Raw genomic sequence first — 23,839 nt, 5'->3', positions numbered from 1 at the left:
GTACTGTACCCTGCTTCTCATAAGTCCTGCTATGAATGTGGATGTCATGAGATTCAGGTAATAAGAGTTTGTGGTAGGCATAAAAACTTCTATTTGTGTTCGATCTACTGGAATCCAGACTTGGATGATTCGATCTTCAATTGTCTTCTTATCTTTATGGTCAAGATACAAGATGGTAGAAAGGGGACAATTTTTTTTGTAGTGCTCACCATAGGGAAGGGTTAAATTCTGTTTTTCCTACTGATTGCCATGGCTTAAGAGCTATGGACCTAGCCTCTGAATCAGGCTGTGAGGAAATAATAAGTGAAGCTACTCACAGATCTGGAAACTGTTTGGACCCAGTATACACTGACTTCCCTGGTGTTATAACAAGTAATGCTGGTTCTTAAGTTGGGACATCTGATCATGCCGAGATTTCATGAGTAGTGAAGACTGAGCAGCCAGTCCCAGATGTATCATACTTGTGTAAGATTTATAAAAAATCTCAAGCTGACTGGAATGGCATTCTGAGTGATCTTTTGAGGTTGAATTGGCCACAATTTTATAATACAGGTATATCTCGGTTAACATCGTTTCAAATTAAGTTGGTTTCGACTTCACCTCAGCTGTCAAAAGTAATACGCAGGAAAGTAGAAATCAATTTTTGAGTCATTTGTTTTACTTTCCGTCTGTCCCCTATAATTATTGAAGTCATAATATCATGATGATAACGTAAAAACTGTTCCTTAAAAATAAATAAGATTTAAAGTATATAAAATCATAGGAAACTATTTACCATACAGTAATGTTCACATAACATAAATCCTAGCAAACAAACTATGAAAACATGTGACACTGTTTTTATATTAGTTAGCGCTCTTTAAGAGCTAAACAATGGCGTTTTCTGTGGTAGTTCAAATATCTAGTTTCTGGGCTCGACCTGTGTCGCTCCGTGAAATGTTGCTGCTTTTTGGTAATACTCGGTAGTACCTAAGAGTCTGACTGTTCTTGGATATCCGGAAATCACAGTAATTGCTAGCCTGCTGCTTGCAATCCTGGTGAGGAAACAGGCTTCTGCCTTGTGCTGCTCAGTTGGGAGCTGCGGCACGATAGGGACAGCCCAAGTTTGAGGAGAGTTAACTGATGGTTTGGGAGCACTTATGGGAGGCTAGGGACAGAAAAGATTGAAAGTCACCCTGGATTAAGCAGATGTGACAGCAGATGGGCAAAAGTCATCCACCCTCCCCCATTTTACACTAATGGTCACAAAGCCAATAATTATAGAACTTATTAGTAGAGATTTCCAAATAGATACGCATTAGACAATATCACAGAAATTAAAAATGACTGAGAAAGAAGTTAAAGCACAAATGTGCAAAATGCCAAATAAACAAATGGTGCGTAGAATTCAAAGAAGGGTGTGCTGCAAACCTGCACTGTAATAGTGTATGCTTGTTCTGTCAGCAAGAACAGAAAATAAAGAAAATGAAAACCAAGAACTGAAGTAGGCCATACACGCAGAGGATTGGCGTGCTGATTTGATCTCGATTGGCACGTTCACGTCAATCCTTAACGTGTATGGGGGTAAACAGGAGAAACCTGGCGCGATTAGCCTGTCCTCTCATCCTGTCAGCATTACTGTACATGTCTCTCAAGGAAAATTAGGTCAGTACAACTTCTACCTTTACTAAATTCGATAATTTCAAGTAAGTTCTTTAATTCTCTGGTATTCAAATTTTTTCTTGTTTATACTTGTCAAAGAAATCTATTCATGAATGAGATTATACAATTGTTCTATAGAATATTTTAAAAGGGAAATGGTTTCCACACTAAACAGGGTCTGCATTCAAAGGCAAATTTTTTTTTGTTTACACTGCTAAACTGAATGGAAAGTTTTTCTTGCACTTAAAATCTACTAATTTGTCTATAAAAAATGGAAACACTGAAGATAAGTCATCATGGTGAATATTTAGAGACGACTTGATATAAAAAGAAGTAAAAGCTCAGAGACAAAATGTACTATTTTGTCTATAAAAATGGAAACTTTGAAGATAAGTCATCTTAGTGAACATTTAGAGACAGCTTGATACAAAAAGATGTAAGAAACTTATCCTTATTACATACAATATTTGGATATCTTGCCAAAATAAGTTTCTGTATATTTTTTGCCTCTCTAGGCAAGGAATTCATTTGAAAGACTTATGATATGGTAGCACATCCAGCAGCCAAGAAAAATATACAAGGTAAAATTCCAATTTAGCTGGGTGCACTACCAATCAAAACATGAACCTTTAGCATCCTTAAGTTATATCGAAATAATCTTGATTAAATATTCATGTCATGATAATGGTATAAGAAAGGTTGGGCACGATTACCTACCACCCCACCAATAACCAAGATAACACAAGAAGAAGGAAATAGAACCTCTATGCAAAATTTAGAATTTAGCCAAGTGTTCCCTGTCTATTTTGGTTAACCCTGAACCAGACATAAATACAAATCTGTAATGCAATAAGGTAAAAGTGATACTAAACTTTAATTTTAGCTTACCGGTACTTATCAAAGCATTCATCTAACAGCTGACTAACTTCAAAGAAGAAGAAATGTGAGTAAACAACTTTTTTCGATACACGTAAACACAACAGTGTGGCCATTAGCTGGGTCCGGTATGTACCTTAACATTACATGGTCAGAAAAATTTTATTCTCATTGTGATTTTTTAGTTCAAAATGAACTATAGAAATTTCATTTATATTGGAGGGCAAAATAAGGATATCTTATTAGACGTCAACAATGAGATGATCTAAAAAGCAGGAGTAAATAATCATGTCATCGATTGGTTGGTTTCCTCAACCACCAGATGGTTTGGTGGTTCCCTGAGCGGAAGGCATTTTATAAGGGGAGAGAATGGAAAATTTTATTTTGAGGTAGACGTTGACACAGCTTCAAGTAAAAGCAATATGAACATTGGGAGTTCCATAAGAGTAATTAATTTTGTTCTAAAAATTTGGGTGTTTATACCATGTATGGCGTAAGCTCTATTTACCTTAATCAAAAATTTTGACTTGCATCATAAATGATTTACTTATGCTTAGCAATTTTTTTTATTGAATTACAGGTCCTGAAGTTATGGATAAGCTGTTATTACACTGTTTTCTAAAAGCGTGGAAGACATCAGCGAAAAAAGTAGAAATTCCAATTTTAACTAGCAATTTCTACCGTCTTCATATGGTACCTGCATGTCCGGATGGGACATCTTTAGACATTAAGAAGTCATCTTATAAGAAATTATCAAAGGTGAGTGTTATTCCAAATTATTTTTTACTGTTTGGTCTATTTATGGAGTATGGTTCTACCTCCAACATATCCTGTTGTTATTAAGTCGTGAATAAGTATTTATTTATAATTGATATATTGAATTATTAACTTTAATACTTGTATTTTCAAACATTTTCATTATCATCTTTAATTTATATGATTATGTAATAACTTGATCTCCTTCTGTACTGTATTAGATGCTAATGCGTAAATACTATAAAATGCAGTGGAATAACTTTTTTAGATTTAAGTGAATTCCAGAAATGGAAATGACCTCCCAGGCTCCAACATAGGTTTCATGGCCAAAATTCAGAAATCCAATCCAGTCCTCTGGTTTGGATAGTGTACAATGATGTTTTTAAATATTTAACTTAGCCGGTGAATATATAATAGCTGCTACTCAGCAGCTCGACAGAAAACACACTCAAAAACTCGCGAGCGATCGCTATGAAGGTTGCGGGTGTGACCACCAGCGCCAACTATCGGCCAGATACCACTCTTGCATGTAAACAAACCCTTCAATTCTTCTCTGTCGACCTTGACGACAAGACGTATCATTACTCGCTGTAGAACCTGGAGTTTTCTCAACATATTTGGTGAAGTACTTCATTTTGCTTTGAGCTTTCGCAGTACAGGTGTTTTATCTTCAACTTAAATCTTGAACTCGTTTTTGGATAGATTTAATTTTTGATGACTTTGGATTGTTTTTTGGACTTTCCTTGACTTTTAAATGGCCGACCCTTCCCTTAGTACGGAAGTGTGTTTAGGCTTTTAGCAATTATCTTATCACGTTATAAATTAATTATAGATTTTCCTCTATATATTTTATATCTCACCCGCCTTTATTAGGCCTCTTCGATTAGCTTTCCATTTATAATAAACATCAAGATAAATTTTAATGATTTGTTTATATGCGACCTTTCCTGAGAGTAGGCGGTCCTAACTTGGAAACCGAATTTAAACAACGTTGAGCCCTTTCAATCGTAAATAACTTTTACAGAGCTAAGGATTTAAAACTTAATAAATGAATATTTTTTAGTAGATATTTTATGAAAGATTTTCTTTGAATAGTCTTCGTACTGTTTCAAAGATGAACTAACGTTTAGTTTATTTATGCTACGCAGTTTGCGCTCTATCGTTACGATAGAGAGAGAGAGTATCACGGTTTCACTTTGCAGAAAGAGTAAATCGATTCTGACGTTTTGTTCATTCTTCTTTCAAAGCTTAAATGTTTTAAATTCTATTTTAAAGGAACTCTTTAATTGAAAAACCTTTCAGTTTTTTCCTTTGGTCAAATAACCTGTTTTTTGACGAAACGTAAGTGGGCTCTTCTCTTCGGTGCGAAATCAAGAGAGAGAGAGAGAGATACAGACGGAGGGAGAGAGAGGAGAGAGAACGTTCCGATCTTTATCTCGTCCCAAGCGAGTAACGTTGTTCTCGAGTTACTCTCGTCCCTAGTCTCTGTACGGGGAGAAAGGATAAAACGTTTTTAGTTTTTTATTCTCGTCCCAAGGCACTGTACGGGGAGAGATTGAAAACGTAGTTTTGAATGAACTAGTGTTTAGTCTCTTCCCCAGCCACTGATCTTTTTATCTTAAAATATGTTTACTGTTTTTTTTGCTGGTATTAATGTGCTTACATTATACAACTGATTTTGCAATTATAACCTTTTGATAGAGGGTAGAATTGCGTGCTTCAGGTAGAAATCAGTTTTATTCATACATAATGTGAATTGTTAAAAAATTCGATTTCAGTGAAATAAGTGCAAAACAGAAAATCATAGTGATAAAGTGATATTGCGCAAAGTGTTATCAGTGTTGCGACCGAGGGTTCGTCTGTTCGTGCCTGTCGTTCGCCTAGTCCGGGACCTCTTGCAAGCTCCCAAGCCCAGGGGAGAAGTAATGTCGTACGACTTATGGGTTCGAGAGGCCTTGACCAGCGAACAGACGTTCCCTCTATGGTATCAGGTGTATCTTACCAAGATCACCCCTACCATAAGGCGAGAGAGACGATTTTCTCCTCGTCATCCGAAGGCTTTTCGCATAAGAAACCGTGGAACAAGGTTTCGAGGCCCTTTAAGCGAAAGTCAGTCCTTTCAGGACAGGTCCAGCGTCCTGGTTTTAACTATTAGGACAGCTCTGACCCTTTGCAGTCATCGGAAGACTGCTCGCTGCCTAAACAAAAGCGTAACACAGACTCCGAGAGTCTTTTTGTAGGCAAGGTTTTGCAGTCACAGACGTTACCCTCGTCTCTTACCGCAACCATTCCCGTTGATCCTAAATGGGTTGTACGGCAAGACATGCAGAATAAGCTTGCCTCCCTTATGGAAGACTATTCTGCCGATAAGTCCGTTGAGCCTAGCCGTTTATCTCATCGAGATCCTGGCCTTCAGCCACCCTAACGTTCCTTTGTGCGTCCTGTTGACGTTGGCGTAGCCAAGTCACGTCAGTCAGGTTGTTTAGAACCACACTCGATGCGGTCTCGTGTGGATTTTCAGCCACATTTGGACGTTAGGCCACTTGCTGATGCTCCTGTTGACGTTCAGGACGTTCGCCAACAATCGGAGTTGACTTGTTTTGACGCTGAGCGTTAACCTCCGCATTCTAGAGTTGTTTTGACTGCTCAGACTAGGCGGTCAAAGCAGTCTCGAGTGGACGCTGTGCGTCCTCACGCACCTGTTGTTGTTGACAGTTCACAGACTGTCAAGCAGTTACATGACGTTGCGTCCTGGTCCGCTACTAATGCACCAGTGCGTGTGGACTGCTTGTAAAGCATTGCCACCACGGTAGGTCTCTCCCTTGCTTGAGACTCGGCTATTGTCGGACAAGGTTCCTTCAGATGAGGAAGTTGCTGTTCCCCCTCCTACTGATATTCCCTTGAGGACTCTGTCAGACGGAGAGGAGCCTTAAGCTGCTTAGCCCTCTATGGACTTTAAATAAATCATGCTGATTTTTAAGGATCTTTGTCCGGATCTTTTTGTAACTGCTGCTCCTCGTTCGCCTAGACGTCAGAGCTTACACTAGGCCTAGCTACTTCGAAGCCGTTGTTTTATAAGCTAGTGCTCTCTCGCTCTTCTAAGAGAGCTTTACGTTTGCTAGGCGACTGGTTTATCACCAGGAGGAGTTTGGGTGAGACAGCCTTTGCTTTCCCTACTTTTAAGCTGGCTTATAGAGCGAGAGTCTGATATGACACGAGAGAAGTTCTCGGCTTGGGAGTTCCTGCCTCTGCCCAGATAGACTTCTCAAACCTCATAGACTCTCCCTGGCGCCTGGCCATGAGACGCTCCAAGATTTTACAGGTCGACTTCAGAGCTATTTTCGAGCGTATGAAGTTTTGCTGCACAATTATGTCATGCATAAACAAGGCTTTCAGGGATGGCTCAAATGATCTGACAGCCACGTTCTCTGCAGGAACAAATCCCTCAGGGATGGCTCCAATGATCTGGCAGCCATGTTCACTGCAGGAGTACGTAAGAGGCAAGTGCGCTCAATGTGTTCATTGTCAAGACAAACTTCACGATGAAGTCTACCAGGCTGTCTTGACAGCATTTATGGAAGGCGACTGGATGGTCTCTCTCGACCTTCAGGAGGCATACTTCCACATTTCTATACACCCGGATTCCCAACCGTTTCTGAGGTTTGTTTACAGGAATGTGGGGTACCAGTTTCGAGCCCTGTGCTTTGGCCTCAGTCCTGCGCCTCTCATGTTTACGAGGCTCATGAGGAATGTGGCAAAATCCCTCCATCTATCGGGGATCCGAGCCTCCCTGTACTTGGACGACTGGCTTCTCAGAGCATCGTCCAGTCTTCGCTGTCTGCAGGATCTACATTGGACGTTGAGTCTGGCCAGGGAGTTGGGACTTTTGGTCTACCTAAAAGTCCCAACTGATCCCATCCCAGATTATTCTATATTTGGGGATGGAGATTCGCAGTCTAGCCCTGCTCGAAGTCCAACTAATGCTGAAAAGAAAACGTTTGTTCAGTCAGGAGTTGGAACAGTCTCGTAGGGACTCTCTCATCCCTGGAGCAGTTTGTCTCACTAGAGAGACTACACCTTCTGCCTCTCCAGTTCCATCTAGCCTCTCACTGGAACTAGGACAAGACGTTAGAGAAGGTATCATTCCCAGTCTCCGAACCAGTAAAGGCATGCCTGAAATGGTGGGACAGCAATATCAGTCTGAGAGAGGGACTATCCCTAGCAGTCAAGAACCCAAACCACGTGTTGTCCTCAGACGCGTCGGATTTGGGTTGGGGTGCGCCCCTGGACGGTCGGGAATGCTCGGGTCTGTGGACCTCAAGTCAGAAGAGCATGCACATCAACGACAAGGAGCTATTAGCAGTCCACTTGGCCTTGATGATATTCGAAAGCTTCTTCGAAACTAAGTGGTAGAGGTCAACTCAGACAACACCACAACTTTGGCGTACATCTCCAAGCAAGGAGGCACTCCTTCACCCTGCTCGAGATCGCAAGGGACCTTCTCTTATGGTCAAGAAATCGAGGCATCTCCCTGTTGACGAGATTCATCCAGGGGGACTTGAACGTCTTGGCAGACTGTCTCAGTCGGAGGGGTCAGGTGATACCCACGGAATGGACCCTCCACAAGGACGTGGGCAAGAGTCTTTGGGCTACTTGGGGTCAACCCACCATAGACCTCTTTGCCTCCTCGTTGACCAAAAGGTTACCAATCTATTGCTCTCCAGTCCTAGATACAGAAGCAATCCACATAGACGCGTTTCTACTGGATTGGTCTCTTCTGGACTTATATGCATTCCCACCATTCAAGATAGTCAACAAGGTACTGCAGAAGTTCGCCTCTCACGAAGGGACAAGGTTGACGTTGGTTGCTACCCTCTGGCCCGCGAGAGAGTGGTTCACCGAGGTTCTTCAATGGCTGGTAGACTTTCCAAGAAGTCTTCCTCTAAGGGTAGATCTGTTACGTCAGCCCCACGTAAAGAATGTCCATCAAAGCCTCCCCGCTCCTCGTCTGACTTCCTTCATGCTATCGAAAGACTCTCAAGAGCTAGAGGCTTTTTGAAGGAGGCAGCCAGTGCGATTGCAAGAGCGAGGAGAGCTTCTACCATTAGAGTATACCAGTCGAAGTGGGAAGTCTTTTGAGACTGGTGCAAGTCAGCATCTGTGTCCTCGTCCAGTACCTGTGTAACCCAAATCGCAGATTTTCTTTTACATCTGAGAAAGGTTCGCTCCCTTTCAGCTCCCACGATTAAGGGCTACAGGAGCATGTTGGCTTCGGTCTTTCGACATAGAGGCTTAGATCTTTCCAACAATAAAGATCTCCAAGATCTCCTTAAGTCCTTCGAGACCTCTAAGGAACGTCGTTTGGCAACTCCTGGATGGAACTTAGACGTGGTCATAAGGTTCCTCATGTCAGACAGGTTTGAGCCATTATATTCAGCCTCCCTGAAGGATCTCACCCTCAAGACACTTTTCCTAGTGTGCTTGGCTTCGGCTAAAAGGGTCAGTGAACTTCATGCCTTCAGTAAGAACATCGGTTTTTTCTACAGAAAAAGCCACTTGTTCACTTCAACTTGGTTTCCTGGCCAAAAATGAACTGCCTTCTCGTCCTTGGCCTAAATCTTTTGATATTCCTTGCTTATCAGAGATCGTAGGCAACGAACTGGAAAGAGTATTATGTCCTGTTAGAGCTCTTAAGTTCTATTTAGCTCGTACTATGTCATTACGAGGTAAATCTGAGGCATTATGGTGCTCAGTTAAGAAACCATCATTGCCTATGTCAAAGAATGCTTTGTCATATTTTATCAGATTTTTTAATACGAGAAGCTCATTCTCACTTGAATGAGAAAGACCGATGTTTGCTTAAGGTTAAGACGCACGAAGTTAGATCTATAGCAATCTCCGTGGCCTTCAAGCAAAATAAATCTCTGCAAAGTATTATGGACGCGACTTTTTGGAGAAGCAAGTCAGTGTTCGCGTCATTTTACTTAAAAGATGTCCAGACTCTTTACGAGGACTGCTACACACTGGGTCCATTCGTTGCAGCGAGTGCAGTAGTGGGTGAGGGTTCTACCACTACATTACCCTAATTCCAATATCCTTTTTAATCTGTCTCTTGAAATGTGTTTTAATATTGTTTTTTGGGATGTACGGAAGGCTAAGAAGCCTTTCGCATCCTTGTTGATTTGGCGGGTGGTCAAAGTCATTTCTTGAGAGCGCCCAGATTAGGGGTTTGATGAGGTCCTGTTAGTATGGGTTGCAACCCTTTATACTTCAGCTCCTGGGAGTCTTTCAGCATCCTAAGAGGATCGCTGGGCTTCGTGAGGAAGACAGACTTACAAGGCAGAGTAATCGTCTAAGTCAACTTCCTTACCAGGTACCTATATAATTTGGCTTTGTTATATTGATAACTGTCAAAAACTCTTAGCTTATACGCTGTAAACTTAATTAACTCTGGTCTCTACCCACCGCCTTGGGTGTGAATCTGCTATTATATATTCACCGGCTAAGTTAAATATTTAAAAATGATATTTTAGTTATAAAATAAATTTTTGAATATACTTACCCGGTGAATATATAAATTAAAGGCCCTCCCTTCCTCCCCAATAGAGACGCAGCGGGACGAGAAGAATTGAAGGGTTTGTTTACATGCAAGAGTGGTATCTGGCCGATAGTTGGCGCTGGTGGTCACACCCGCAACCTTCATAGCGATCGCTCGCGAGTTTTTGAGTGTGTTTTCTGTCGAGCCGCTGAGTAGCAGCTATTATATATTCACCGGGTAAGTATATTCAAAAATTTATTTTATAATTAAAATGTCATTTTAGGCACAGGGCAAAAGTTTCAGCGTGATTCACCCCGTGTTCTGCCTATCCTCAGATTTGTTCTGCTACTTGTCACAGGTCTTCTGAATGGATGGTACCCTAGTTCTTGAGGTAGCATCCAAAAACTACTGTATCAGATATTTCCAACAGTCACCACATAGCTTCTGTTAATTCTGACAGCTTTTTCTGCCAAAATCGCAATATTTAGACCCTGTAAGGAGGTTCTATTATACAGCTTGGAACTCTTTAACTTGATGGACAAGAGGCTCTGTTTTGTCCCTAAGTCACCTGCTTGCTGTTCTGATGCATGTGGCTCCCAGGCTCATTTGGAGGTGTCTTTGAATACCAGGATCTCTAGCTTTCCCTGGATTAGAGGGATTCCTAGCTGTCAGACTGCACTTGCTCTAACATTGGAATCTGAAATTTATCTGACTTTGCAGCTAGTCTCCATCTTCTTGGCAACTTGATTTGAAGGCAGTAAGTCATGCACCACCTGAAGGAGATCACCTTCTCCTTGGAGAAACTAGATGCCATAGTGTCATCTTCCAATTTGTTGTGGAGGGAGTTTATTTCCTAGATAATGTGCATAGGACGGATTAGAGTCTCGATCTTGTCCATCAAGAATTTCATTGTCCCTAAGCATTGTTTCAGTATCCAGCTCAAGGTAAATGCTCAGGGAAATGAAGTTAGGTCTTACTTTCTCTCATTGATCTGTAGGTCCAGTCATTAACAGTAATGAAAAACTTGAACTTCCTCATTCCTGTTTTCCTGAGGCTAAACTAACTAGTTTAGCTTTTCGATCTCATGAGATTAAAGCTCTGTTGATGGACCTTGATGCTTATGGAGGTGTAGACCCAAATGGTATTTTTCCTTTGTTTTTTATAAAGACAGCAGATTTCTTGGCTCCAAAGTTATCTGTTATTTTGCGCAAATTAGCAAGAAGAGGAGCTTTTAGCACTTGTTGGAGAATTGGTAATGTTACTCCTCTATGTAAATGTGTTTGTGGTAGCTCAAGTCCCACTGATTACCGCCCAATTTCCAAAACTCCCATATTACCTAAAATTTTTGAACGTTTTCTGGCAAAACGTCTTAATAGGTTTGCTGAAGGTAATCATCTATTGCCTAGTTTGCAATTTGGTTTTCGTAAAGGCCTTGGAGCATGAGATGCCCTTCTTATAATATCCAATGCTGTACAGAAATCCCTTGATTGTGGTCAGGAAGTTCGTATGATTGGCCTTGATTTTTTGCTGCCTTTGACCGTGTTAATCATGAGGCCCTTGTTTTCAAAATGAAACAGTTGGGAGTGGGTGGGTCGTTTCTTAACATTATTATTAATTTTTTAAGTAATAGATCTCAAAGAGTTGTTGTTGATGGGCACCATAGTGATTATAGGATATGATATCCGGTGTACCACAGGGTAGTGTTCTTGGCCCATTACTTTTCATACTATATACACATGTAGTTTGGCCTAGAAAACAAGCTTGTTGCATATGCAGATGATGCTACTCTCTTTGCATCAATTCCATCCCCTGAATGTAGATCTGTGGTTGGTGAATCTCTTAATAGAGATTTAGCTAAAATTAGTGCATGGTGCAAATTATGGAGTATGAAGTTGAATCCTAACAAAACTCAAAGTATGATTGTAAGTAGGTCAAGGACGGTGGCTCCTCAACATCCGGATCTCAGTATTGATAATGTTTCTTTAAATTTGTATGAGTCTTTTAAAATTTTAGGTGTGATTCTCGACAGCAAATTTACTTTTGAGAAACACATTAGGTCTGTGTCTTCTTCAATTGCACAAAAAATTGTCTTATTGAGAAAGTCTTTTAAGATTTTTAGAGATCAATCTATTCTGATGAAGTGTTATAATTCTTTCATTCTACCTTGTTTTGAGTATTGTTCTCCTGTCTGGTGTTTAGCTGCTGATTCTCATCTTAATTTGTTGGACAGAAACTTACGGTCTATTAAATTTCTTATTCCTGATCTAGATATTAATCTTTGGCACCGCCGTTCAATTAGTTCATTATGCATGTTGCATAAGATTTTTCATAACTCTGACCATCCTTTACATTCAGATCTCCCTGGACAATTCTATCCTGTTCATAATACTAGGCAGGCAGTTAATTCTAATAGCCAGGCCTTCTCCACCATGAGGCTCAATACTACACAGTACTCTAGAAGTTTTATTCCAGCTGTTACCAAGTTGTGGAATGATCTTCCTAATTGAGTAGTTGAATTCTCTCTCTCTCTCTCTCTCTCTCTCTCTCTCTCTCTCTCTCTCTCTCTCTCTCTCTCTCTCTCTCTCTCTCGTAAATTGTTTTCCTGCTTTGCTACGTATGTATGATTTTATATAGATACGGTAAATAATATTTGTAATAACATATTTTTAAATATTTAACTTAGCCGGTGAATATATAATAGCTGCAACTCTGCGGCTCGACAGAAAACACACTAAAAAAACTCGCGAGCGATCGCTATGAAGGTTGCGGGTGTGCCCTTCAGCGCCAACTGTCGGCCAGATACCACTCTTGCATGTAAACAAACCCTTCAATTCTTCTCTGTCGACGTTGACGACAAGACGTATCAATACTCGCTGTAGAACCTGGAGTTTTCTCAACATATTTGGTGAAGTACTTCATTTTGGTTTGAGCTTTCGCAGTGCAGGTGTTTTATCTTCATCTTAAATCTTGAACTCGTTTTTGGATAGATTTAATTTTTGATGACAAGAGAGAGAGTATGGACTTTCTTTGACTTTTAAATGGCCGACCCTTCCCTTAGACGGAAGTGTGTTTTAGGCTTTTAGCAATTATCTTATCACGTTATAAATTAATTATAGATTTTCCTCTATATATTTTATATCTCAACCGCCTTTATTAGGCCTCTTCGATTAGCTTTCCATTTATAATAAACATCAAGATAAATTTTAATGATTTGTTTATATGCGACCTTTCCTGAGAGTAGGCGGTCCTAACTTGGAAACCGAAGTTAAACAACGTTGAGCCCTTTTCAATCGTAAATAACTTTTACAGAGCTAATGATTTAAAACTTATTAAATTAAATATTTTAAGTAAATATTTTATGATAGTTTTTTCTTTGAATAGTCTTCGTACTGTTTCAAAGATGAACTAACGTTTAGTTTATTTATGCTACGCAGTTTGCGCTCTATCGTTATGATAGAGAGAGAGAGTATCACGGTTTCACTTTGCAGAAAGAGTAAATCGATTCTGACGTTTTGTTCTTTTTTCTTTCAAAGCTTAAATGTTTTAAATTCTATTTTAAAGGAACTCTTTAATTGAAAAACCTTTCAGTTTTTTCCTTTGGTCAAATAACCTGTTTATTGACGAAAGGTGAGTGGGCTCTTCTCTTCGGTGCGAAATCAAGAGAGAGAGAGAGAGAGAGAGATAGAGACGGAGAGAGAGAGAGGAGAGAGAACGTTCCGATCTTTATCTCGTCCCAAGCGAGTAACGTTGTTCTCGAGTTACTCTCGTCCCTAGTCTCTGTACGGGGAGAAAGGATAAAACGTTTTTAGTTTTTATTCTCGTCCCAAGGCACTGTACGGTGAGAGATTGAAAACGTAGTTTTGAATGAACTAGTGTTTAGTCTTCCCCAGCCACTGGTTTTTTTTTTTTTTTTTTTTTTTTTTTTATCTTAAAATATGTTTACTGTTTTTTGCTGGTATTAATGTGCTTACATTATACGACTGATTTCGCAATTACAACCTTTTGATGAGGGTAGAATTGCGTGCTTCAGGTAGAAATCAGTTTTATTCATACCTAATGTGAATTGTTAAAAAATTCGATTTCAGTGAAATAAGTGCAAAACAGAAAATCGTAGTGATAAAGTGATATTGCGCAAAGTGTTATCAGTGTTGCGACCGAGGGTTCGTCTGTTCGTGCCTGTCGTTCACCTAGTCCGGGACCTCTTGCAAGCTCCCAAGCCCAGGGGAGAAGTAATGTCGTACGACTTATGGGTTCGAGAGGCCTTGATCAGCGAACAGACGTTCCCTCTATGGTATCAGGTGTATCTTACCAAGATCACCCCTACCATAAGGCGAGAGAGACGATTTTCTCCTCGTCATCCGAAGGCTTTTCGCATAAGAAACCGTGGAACAAGGTTTCGAGGCCCTTTAAGCGAAAGTCAGTCCTTTCAGGACAGGTCCAGCGTCCTGGTTTTAACTATTAGGACAGCTCTGACCCTATGCAGTCATCGGAAGACTGCTCGCCGCCTTACAAAAGCGTAACACAGACTCCGAGAGTCTTTTTGTAGGCAAGGTTTTGTGGTCACAGACGTTACCCTCGTCTCTTACCGCAACCATTCCCGTTGATCCTAAATAGGTTGTACGGCAAGACATGCAGAATAAGCTTGCCTCCCTTATGGAAGACTATTCTGCCGATAAGTCCGTTGAGCCTAGCCGTTTATCTCATCGAGATCCTGGCCTTCAGCCACCCTAACGTTCCTTTGTGCGTCCTGTTGACGTTGGCGTAGCCAAGTCACGTCAGTCAGGTTGTTTAGAACCACACTCGATGCGGTCTCGTGTGGATTTTCAGCCACATTTGGACGTTAGGCCACTTGCTGATGCTTCTGTTGACGTTCAGGACGTTCGCCAACAATCGGAGTTGACTTGTTTTGACGCTGAGCGTCAACCTCCGCATTCTAGAGTTGTTTTGACTGCTCAGTCTAGGCGGTCAAAGCAGTCTCGAGTGGACGCTGTGCGTCCTCACGCGCCTGTTGTTGTTGACAGTTCACAGACTGTCAAGCAGTTACATGACGTTGCGTCCTGGTCCGCTACTAATGCACCAGTGCGTGTGGACTCTGCTTGTAAAGCATTGACACCACGGTAGGTCTCTCCCTTGCTTGAGACTCGGCTATTGTCGGACAAGGTTCCTTCAGATGAGGAAGTTGCTGTTCCCCCTCCTACTGATATTCCCTTGAGGACTCTGTCAGACGGAGAGGAGCCTAAAGCTGCTTAGCCTTCTATGGACTTTAAATAAATCATGCTGATTTTTAAGGATCTTTGTCCGGATCTTTTTGTAACTGCTGCTCCTCGTTCGCCTAAACGTCAGAGCTTACACTAGGCCTAGCTACTTCGAAGCCGTTGTTTTATAAGCTAGTGCACTCTCGCTCTTCTAAGAGAGCTTATATCACCAGGAGGAGTTTAGGGGAGACAGCCTTTGCTTTCCCTTCTTTTAAACTGGCTTATAGAGCGAGAGTCTGATATGACACGAGAGAAGTTCTCGGCTTGGGAGTTCCTGCCTCTGCCCAGATAGACTTCTCAAACCTCATAGACTCTCCCTGGTGCCTGGCCATGAGACGCTCCAAGATTTTACAGGTCGACTTCACAGCTATTTTCGAGCCTTTGAAGTTTTGCTGTACAATTATGTCATGCATAAACAAGGCTTTCAGGGATGGCTCCAATGATCTGACAGCCACGTTCTCTGCAGGAACAAATCCCTCAGGGATGGCTCCAATGATTTGGCAGCCATGTTCACTGCAGGAGTACGTAAGAGGCAAGTGCGCTCAATGTGTTCATTGTCAAGACAAACTTCACGATGAAGTCTACCAGGCTGTCTTGACAGCATTTATGGAAGGCGACTGGATGGTCTCTCTCGACCTTCAGGAGGCATACTTCCACATTCCTATACACCCGGATTCCCAACCGTTTCTGAGGTTTGTTTACAGGAATGTGGGGTACCAGTTTCGAGCCCTGTGCTTTGGCCTCAGTATTGCGCCTCTCGTGTTTACGAGGCTCATGAGGAATGTGGCAAAATCCCTCCATCTATCGGGGATCCGAGCCTCCCTGTACTTGGACGACTGGCTTCTCAGAGCATCGTCCAGTCTTCGCTGTCTGCAGGATCTACATTGGACGTTGAGTCTGGCCAGGGAGTTGGGACTTTTGGTCAACCTAAAAGTCCCAACTGATCCCATCCCAAATTATTCTATATTTGGGGATGGAGATTCGCAGTCAAGCCCTGCTCGAAGTCCAACTAATGCTGAAACGAAACGTTTATTCAGTCAGGAGTTGGAACAGTCTCGTAGGGACTCTCTCATCCCTGGAGCAGTTTGTCTCACTAGGGAGACTACACCTTCTGCCTCTCCGGTTCCATCTAGCCTCTCACTGGAACTAGGACAAGACATTAGAGACGGTATCATTCCCAGTCTCCGAACCAGTAAAGGCATGCCTGAAATGGTGGGACAGCAATATCAGTCTGAGAGAGGGACTATCCCTAGCAGTCAAGAACCCAAACCACGTGTTGTCCTCAGACGCGTCGGATTTGGGTTGGGGTGCGACCCTGGACGGTCGGGAATGCTCGGGTCTGTGGACCTCAAGTCAGAAGAGCATGCACATCAACGGCAAGGAGCTATTAGCAGTCCACTTGGCCTTGATGATATTAGAAAGCTTCTTCGAAACTTAGTGGTAGAGGCAACTCAGACAACACCACAACTTTGGCGTACATCTCCAAGCAAGGAGGCACACACTCCTTCACGCTGCTCGAGATCGCAAGGGACCTTCTCTTATGGTCAAGAATTCGAGGCATCTCCCTGTTGACGAGATTCATCCAGGGGGACTTGAACGTCTTGGCAGACTGTCTCAGTCGGAGGGGTCAGGTGATACCCACGGAATGGATCCTCCACAAGGACGTGGGCAAGAGTCTTTGGGCTACTTGGGGTCAACCCACCATAGACCTCTTTGCCTCCTCGTTGACCAAAAGGTTACCAATCTATTGCTCTCCAGTCCTAGATACAGAAGCAATCTACATAGACGCGTTTCTACTGGATTGGTCTTTTCTGGACTTATATGCATTCCCACCATTCAAGATAGTCAACAAGGTACTGCAGAAGTTCGCCTCTCACGAAGGGACAAGGTTGACGTTGGTTGCTACCCTCTGGCCCGCGAGAGAGTGGTGCACCGAGGTACTTCAATGGCTGGTAGACTTTCCAAGAAGTCTTCCTCTAACGGTAGATCTGTTACGTCAGCCCCACGTAAAGAATGTCCATCAAAGCCTCCCCGCTCTTCGTCTGACTTCCTTCAGACTATCGAAAGACTCTCAAGAGCTAGAGGCTTTTCGAAGGAGGCAGCCAGTGCGATTACAAGAGCTAGGAGAGCTTCTACCATTAGAGTATACCAGTCGAAGTGGGAAGTCTTTTGAGACTGGTGCAAGTCAGCATCTGTGTCCTCGTCCAGTACCTGTGTAGCCCAAATCGCAGATTTTTTTTTACATCTGAGAAAGGTTCACTCCCTTTCAGCTCCCACGATTAAGGGCTACAGGAGCATGTTGGCTTCGGTCTTTCGACATAGAGGCTTAGATCTTTCCAACAATAAAGATCTCCAAGATCTCCTTAAGTCTTTCGAGACCTCTAAGGAACGTCGTTTGGCAACTCCTGGATGGAACTTAGACGTGGTCCTAAGGTTCCTCATGTCAGACAGGTTTGAGCCATTACATTCAGCCTCCCTGAAGGATCTCACCCTCAAGACACTTTTCCTAGTGTGCTTGGCTTCGGCTAAAAGGGTCAGTGAACTTCATGCCTTCAGTAAGAACATCGGTTTTTTCTACAGAAAAAAGCCACTTGTTCACTTCAACTTGGTTTCCTGGCCAAAAATGAACTGCCTTCTCGTCCTTGGCCTAAATCTTTTGATATTCCTTGCTTATCAGAGATCGTAGGCAACGAACTGGAAAGAGTATTATGTCCTGTTAGAGCTCTTAAGTTCGATTTAGCTCGTACTAAGTCATTACGAGGGAAATCTGAGGCATTATGGTGCTCAGTTAAGAAACCTTCATTGCCTATGTCAAAGAATGCTTTGTCATATTTTATCAGATTTTTTTAATACGAGAAGCTCATTCTCACTTGAATGAGAAAGACCGATGTTTGCTTAAGGTTAAGACGCACAAAGTTAGAGATATAACAACCTCCGTGGCCTTCAAGCAAAATAAATCTTTGCAAAGTATTATGGACGCGACTTTTTGGAGAAGCAAGTCAGTGTTCGCGTCATTTTACTTAAAAGATGTCCAGACTCTTTACGAGGACTGCTACACACTGGGTCCATTCGTTGCAGCGAGTGCAGTAGTGGGTGAGGGTTCTACCACTACACTTCCCTAATTCCAATATCCTTTTAATCTGTCTCTTGAAATGTTTTTAATATTGTTTTATGGGTTGTTCGGAAGGCTAAGAAGCCTTTCGCATCCTGGTTGATTTGGCGGGTGGTCAAAGTCATTTCTTGAGAGCGCCCAGATTAGGGGTTTTATGAGGTCCTGTTGTATGGGTTGCAACCCTTGATACTTCAGCTCCTGGGAGTCTTTCAGCATCCTAAGAGGATCGCTGGGCTCCGTGAGGAAGACAGACTTACAAGGCAGAGTAATCGTTTAAGTCAACTTCCTTACCAGGTACCTATATATTTTGGTTTTGTTATATTGATAACTGTCAAAATGAAAAAACTCTTAGCTTATACGCTGTAAACTTAATTAACTCTGGTCTCTACCCACCGCCTTGGGTGTGAATCAGCTATTATATATTCACCGGCTAAGTTGAATATTTAAAAATATTTTAATTATAAAATAAATTTTTGAATATACTTACCCGGTGAATATATAAATTAAATGACCCTCCCTTCCTCCCCAATAGAGACGCAGCGGGACGAGAAGAATTGAAGGGTTTGTTTACATGCAAGAGTGGTATTTGGCCGACAGTTGGCGCTGGTGGGCACACCCGCAACCTTCATAGCGATCGCTCGCGAGTTTTTTTAGTGTGTTTTCTGTCGAGCCGCAGAGTTGCAGCTATTATATATTCACCGGGTAAGTATATTCAAAAATTTATTTTATAATTAAAATATCATTTTATAAAAGCTTTTACTGTAATATCATTATTTATCACTTTCATCATGCGCGTTAAATGCCTTCGTTTGTTTACTGAGCGTACTTTATGACGCCGTCGTTTCAAGCGGCGTCATAAAGAAAAACATTTCATTTGGAAGTCCTAAGAAAAATTAAGTAAAACATTGGTAATAACAAAATCAACATACTTGTACTGAATAATCAATATAATCGATGCAAAAACTAACCTATACACAGATGTGTAAATGCGTTTGTTTCTTCATTATGATCAGAGATAAACGTAAACAAAACATTGGTTGCCATTTTTTATCGTGCTTTTTGGCGTGTTTAGGAAACGCATGATATAAAGTCGCCTTTAATATTTGTGCCTGTTTTAGTTTAGGGTACTGTAGTACATGCATTAAGTGTTCTGTACATTAAAGGGTAGTTTGTTAACAGTACTACGTACAAGGGAAGGTTTTAAAAGTCTGAATATACATGTTAAATAAATAGGTAAATATGGTGTCACTACTTCGCGGATTTTCACCTATCGCGGTCGGGTCTGGAACCTATCTACCGCGATAAACGAGGGTTCACTGTATACAATATGTATATTAAATATATTATATTATATTATATATATATATGTTACGAACTCCCTCTAGGAGGAAGCCATAACGGGTTCTTTTATCTTATTCTCAAATCCAGTGACAAAAACACAAATCAGTAGGAGCGAGGAAAACCAGAAAGACACAAAAGGTAAAAATTTCACAATATTTATTACAACAATAAATGTACTAACACTGATGGCTCACAAAAAGTAATAAATTGAGGAAGTAAAAGATGCCATCAAATAACTCAGTGAATCGCCTATAACTAAAACTAAACCCTACTCATAGTGAAGAAACCAAATCTTCAATCTTAAGGGACCCAAAAACCATTTACCCACCACGCTAACCTATTACTAAATAGAAAGGAAAGACGTGGAAGGACATACAAAAAGAAACTATAATCCTACCTAAGATACAATAATCTAAACCTTAATATTGAAGTACACAATCTTATGACACTGTCTCATATTAAACCTTCAACAGCTTTGACAATAATTAGATACACAAATAGATTGGTCCTATGACACAGACCGGTACTAATATAGATGAGTCCATTTTCTGCTCAAAAATGTTGTCACAGGACGTCACTCTCATCAGAAGAACTGCACATCACAACCGTTGGTGGATAGGCACACCTTTAGTCTACGGCTCGCCAAAATACAGAGTATGTTCCTCTTACCTGAGAGAAGACTCCCTACTTGCTCCAACAAGGCCACTCTGGTGCTGATACAGTAGATATATCCATCAAAGATGAAAAAAAGGCTCTCGAGCCCTGCTCTACACCAAACTGCCAATGTCCAGATTAAGCCAGTAGGTCACTTGAACCACAGTCGCATGTCGTACTCCCACAAGTAGCTTCACAGGTATAACTGCCTTCCACATTAAGAAGCAGCTCAATGACAGCAGATTGTATATATAATCCACAATAGCAGACAGATCAGCAGCTTCAGAGTCTTCGACGGCCTTGAACTAGACTGCCAAGAATACTTTAGGAGAGTCACAAGTCACCTCTCCTTACAACACTTCCAGTCACCACAAAGAAAAATAAACAGTTACAAATTTGCCAAGGAAGTAAAAATACTGAGGAAGGCCACTCTTAAAACTGCACTTAATAGATGGCACCACAAAAACTTAAGCTTTTTCAACCAAAGCAAATTAAACACTACATTTAACCAAAATATATGTACTAATCTTAGCTTTACAAAATTGTAAACAAAATAAAAATGAAAGCCATCAGTGCAAAAAGACAAAACAACAAGATTTTACTTTAGAAGTATGTTACTGCCTGACAATATATATATATATATATATATATATATATATATATATATATATATATATATATATATATATATATATATATATATAATATATATATATATAAATATATATATAAATATATATATATATATATATATACAGTGATACCTCGGTACTCGACCATAATCCGTTCGAGATCCGTGTTCGACCTCCGATTTGTTCGAGTACCGAATTTTTTTTCCCCATAAGAAATAATGGTATATATTCTATTCCGTTCCCAAGCACTCGAACAGGCCCAAAATATTAATAAAACGTGTACCTAAACAACAATAATTATCTAAATGTGTATGAAATTGGTCAGAAAATCCTATAAAACAATTTTAAACCATTTACTGTACTAAAATAAAACAATTTTAAACCATTTTCTGTACTGTAGTGAACATACCTTTGAGCAGCGGTTCGATGGCATACAGGGATGGATGTGGAGAGGATGGAAGGGAGAGGTTACTGCTTGGAAGGAGAGTCCCCTTCCATGATGTGGCGGGGTAGTTCTCCTTCAGGAGTTGTTTCTCTCTCCAATGAAAGGGTGGGCAGATCTATTTCAGGGGTTTCTTCTCTTCTTTGTCTCTTCTTTGGAGGAGAAACAGGCTTTGATGTAGCAGCTTTCTTTTCTTTTGTGAAAAACTGGTCTATTGTTAATTGTTTCTTCCTCCTCTGCAGTATTCTTCGAAAATGATACATGACACTATCATTAAACATATGCACTGCCCGGTTTGCTACTGCAATTTCTGGGTGGTATTTTTCAGCAAAAGCCTGCACATCTGCCCACTTGGAACAAATTTCATTGATGAGAGAACTTGGAACATCCTCCCTTACCTCATCCTCTTCTGAAGATTCCTGCTCCACAATCAGATCCTGCTGCTGTTGTTGTTGCAGGTGCAACAATTCCTCCACAGTCAACTCGGTAGAATGGCTTTCTACAAGCTCATCAATATCATCCTTGTCGACCTCAAGCCCCAAACTCCTGCCCATGACAACAATTTCCTCAACGACATCAGTGTCATCAGAAATTACAGGGGTAGCAGTGCTTGGACCCGCCTCTGGTTGGAAACCTTCAAACTCCCTCTCTGTGACACATGATGGCCACAGCTTACGCCAGGCAGAGTTCAATGTCCTATAGGTCACACCTCGCCAAGCTTGGTCAATCATGTTAACAGAGTTGAGGATGCTGAAGTGTTCCTTCCAGAATTCCTTTAGGGTCAACTACGTGTCACTGGTCACTTCAAAACACTTTCTGAAAAGGGCCTTGGTATAGAGTTTTTTGAAGTTTGAAATGACCTGTTGGTCCATGGGCTGGAGTATGGGAGTAGTATTGGGGGGCAAGAATTTGATTTTGATAAAGCTGTATTCTTCTTTCAAGTCATCCTCGAGACCTGGAGGATGTGCAGGAGCATTGTCCATAACCAGAAGACATTTCATTGGCAAGCTCTTTTCAATGAGGTAAGCCTTAACCTGGGGGGCAAACACTTCGTTTATCCACTCAGTAAAGAATTGTCTTGTGACCCAAGATTTAGTGTTCGAGCGCCACATAACTGGTAGTGCACTTTTACAAATATTATTTCGTTTGAACACCCGGGGGTTGTCCGAGTGGTACACTAACAAGGGTTTGATCTTGCAATCGCCACTTGCATTTGCACACAGCAACAATGTTAGCCTATCTTTCATTGGCTTGTGACCTGGCATCTTCGTCTCGTCCTTGGTAATGTACGTATTGGCTGGCATTTTCTTCCAAAATAACCCAGTCTCATCACAATTAAAGACTTGTTGTGCGATCAAATTTTGTTCATTTATGTACCGATCGAATTCCCCCACGTATTTATCGGCTGCAATTTGATCCGAACTAGCTGCCTCCCCATGCCTAGTAACACGATGAATACCTGTTCTATTACGAAACTTTTCAAACCAACCCCTGCTCGCTTTAAATGTAAATGAATCACTTTCACTGGTACTCGGACTTTTCTTCACTAATTCTTCATAGATATGCAACGCTTTTTCACAAATGAACGCTTCACTAACACTTTCCCCGGCCAACTGTTTTTCTTTAATAAATATTAAAAGCAACTTTTCCATCTCCTCAATCACTTGTGGCCTTTGCTTAGTTACCGCCGTAACTCCCGTTGCAACATTCGCCTTCTTAATCATTTCTTTATGCTTTAAAAACGTAGAAATGGTCGACTTCGCCATTCCGTATTCTACCGCTAAATCGGACACTCGTACACCATTCTCATATTTCGCTATAATTTCCTTCTTCAACTCGATCGTTGTTCGCACTGTTTTCCTCTTCTCCTTCCCCTTAACACTCATTACTTTCTTGGGACTCATTATGAAAGCTAAAAAAGCAATTAAAAGCACTGAAAATCACTAAATCACAACGAATGCTGATCGCGCGTTGTCTGAGTGACGCTCTCGAGAGAACTGATGCTTCCCGAACAAGCGAGAGTGGCCGAGATGGCGCGATCATCACAAAGCCCATGCGGTCGTCACGTGTTCGGCTGGTCGAGTACCGAATTTTTGGTCGAGCACCGCAGCAAAAATTTCTCGAAAATTTTGGTCGAACTCCGAATTGTTCGAGTATAGAGTCGTTCGACTACCGAGGTATCACTGTATATATATATATATATATATATATACTGTATATGTATATATATATTTATATATATATATATATATATATATATATATATATATATATATATATATATATATATATATATATACTGTATATATATATATATATATATATATATATATATATATATATATATATATATATATATATATATATATATATATATATATATATATATATATATATATATATACACACATGCATACTTACATACTTGCATACTTACATACATGCATACTTACATACACACACACATACTCACACAGTAATGCCTTTTGATACGAAAGCTTCTGCATATTAATCTTTCGTTGTGTAAAACAAGATGCAAAGATTTTTAAGTCTTTCATTGCAAGAAAGCTTCTGCATACGAATATTTCATTG

General features: G+C 40.9%; 1 protein-coding gene across 1 annotated transcript in view; it reads left to right on the top strand.

The window, feature by feature from the left end:
* Nucleotides 1-23,839, top strand: part of LOC137628803 (eukaryotic translation initiation factor 2D-like) — a 191,459-nt gene that overhangs the window by 83,298 nt on the left and 84,322 nt on the right. The window contains exon 5 of the mRNA XM_068360027.1: nucleotides 3,098-3,276. Within this exon, the coding sequence (XP_068216128.1) occupies nucleotides 3,098-3,276 (179 nt within the window). The remainder of the gene's footprint in view (nucleotides 1-3,097; nucleotides 3,277-23,839) is intronic.

The sequence above is a fragment of the Palaemon carinicauda genome, chromosome 36 (genome assembly GCF_036898095.1).
Source record: "Palaemon carinicauda isolate YSFRI2023 chromosome 36, ASM3689809v2, whole genome shotgun sequence".
NCBI classification, from domain to species: Eukaryota; Metazoa; Arthropoda; class Malacostraca; order Decapoda; family Palaemonidae; genus Palaemon; species Palaemon carinicauda.
Note: the sequence above shows the minus strand (reverse complement) of the source record. Positions and strands in the feature narration are given on the sequence as shown.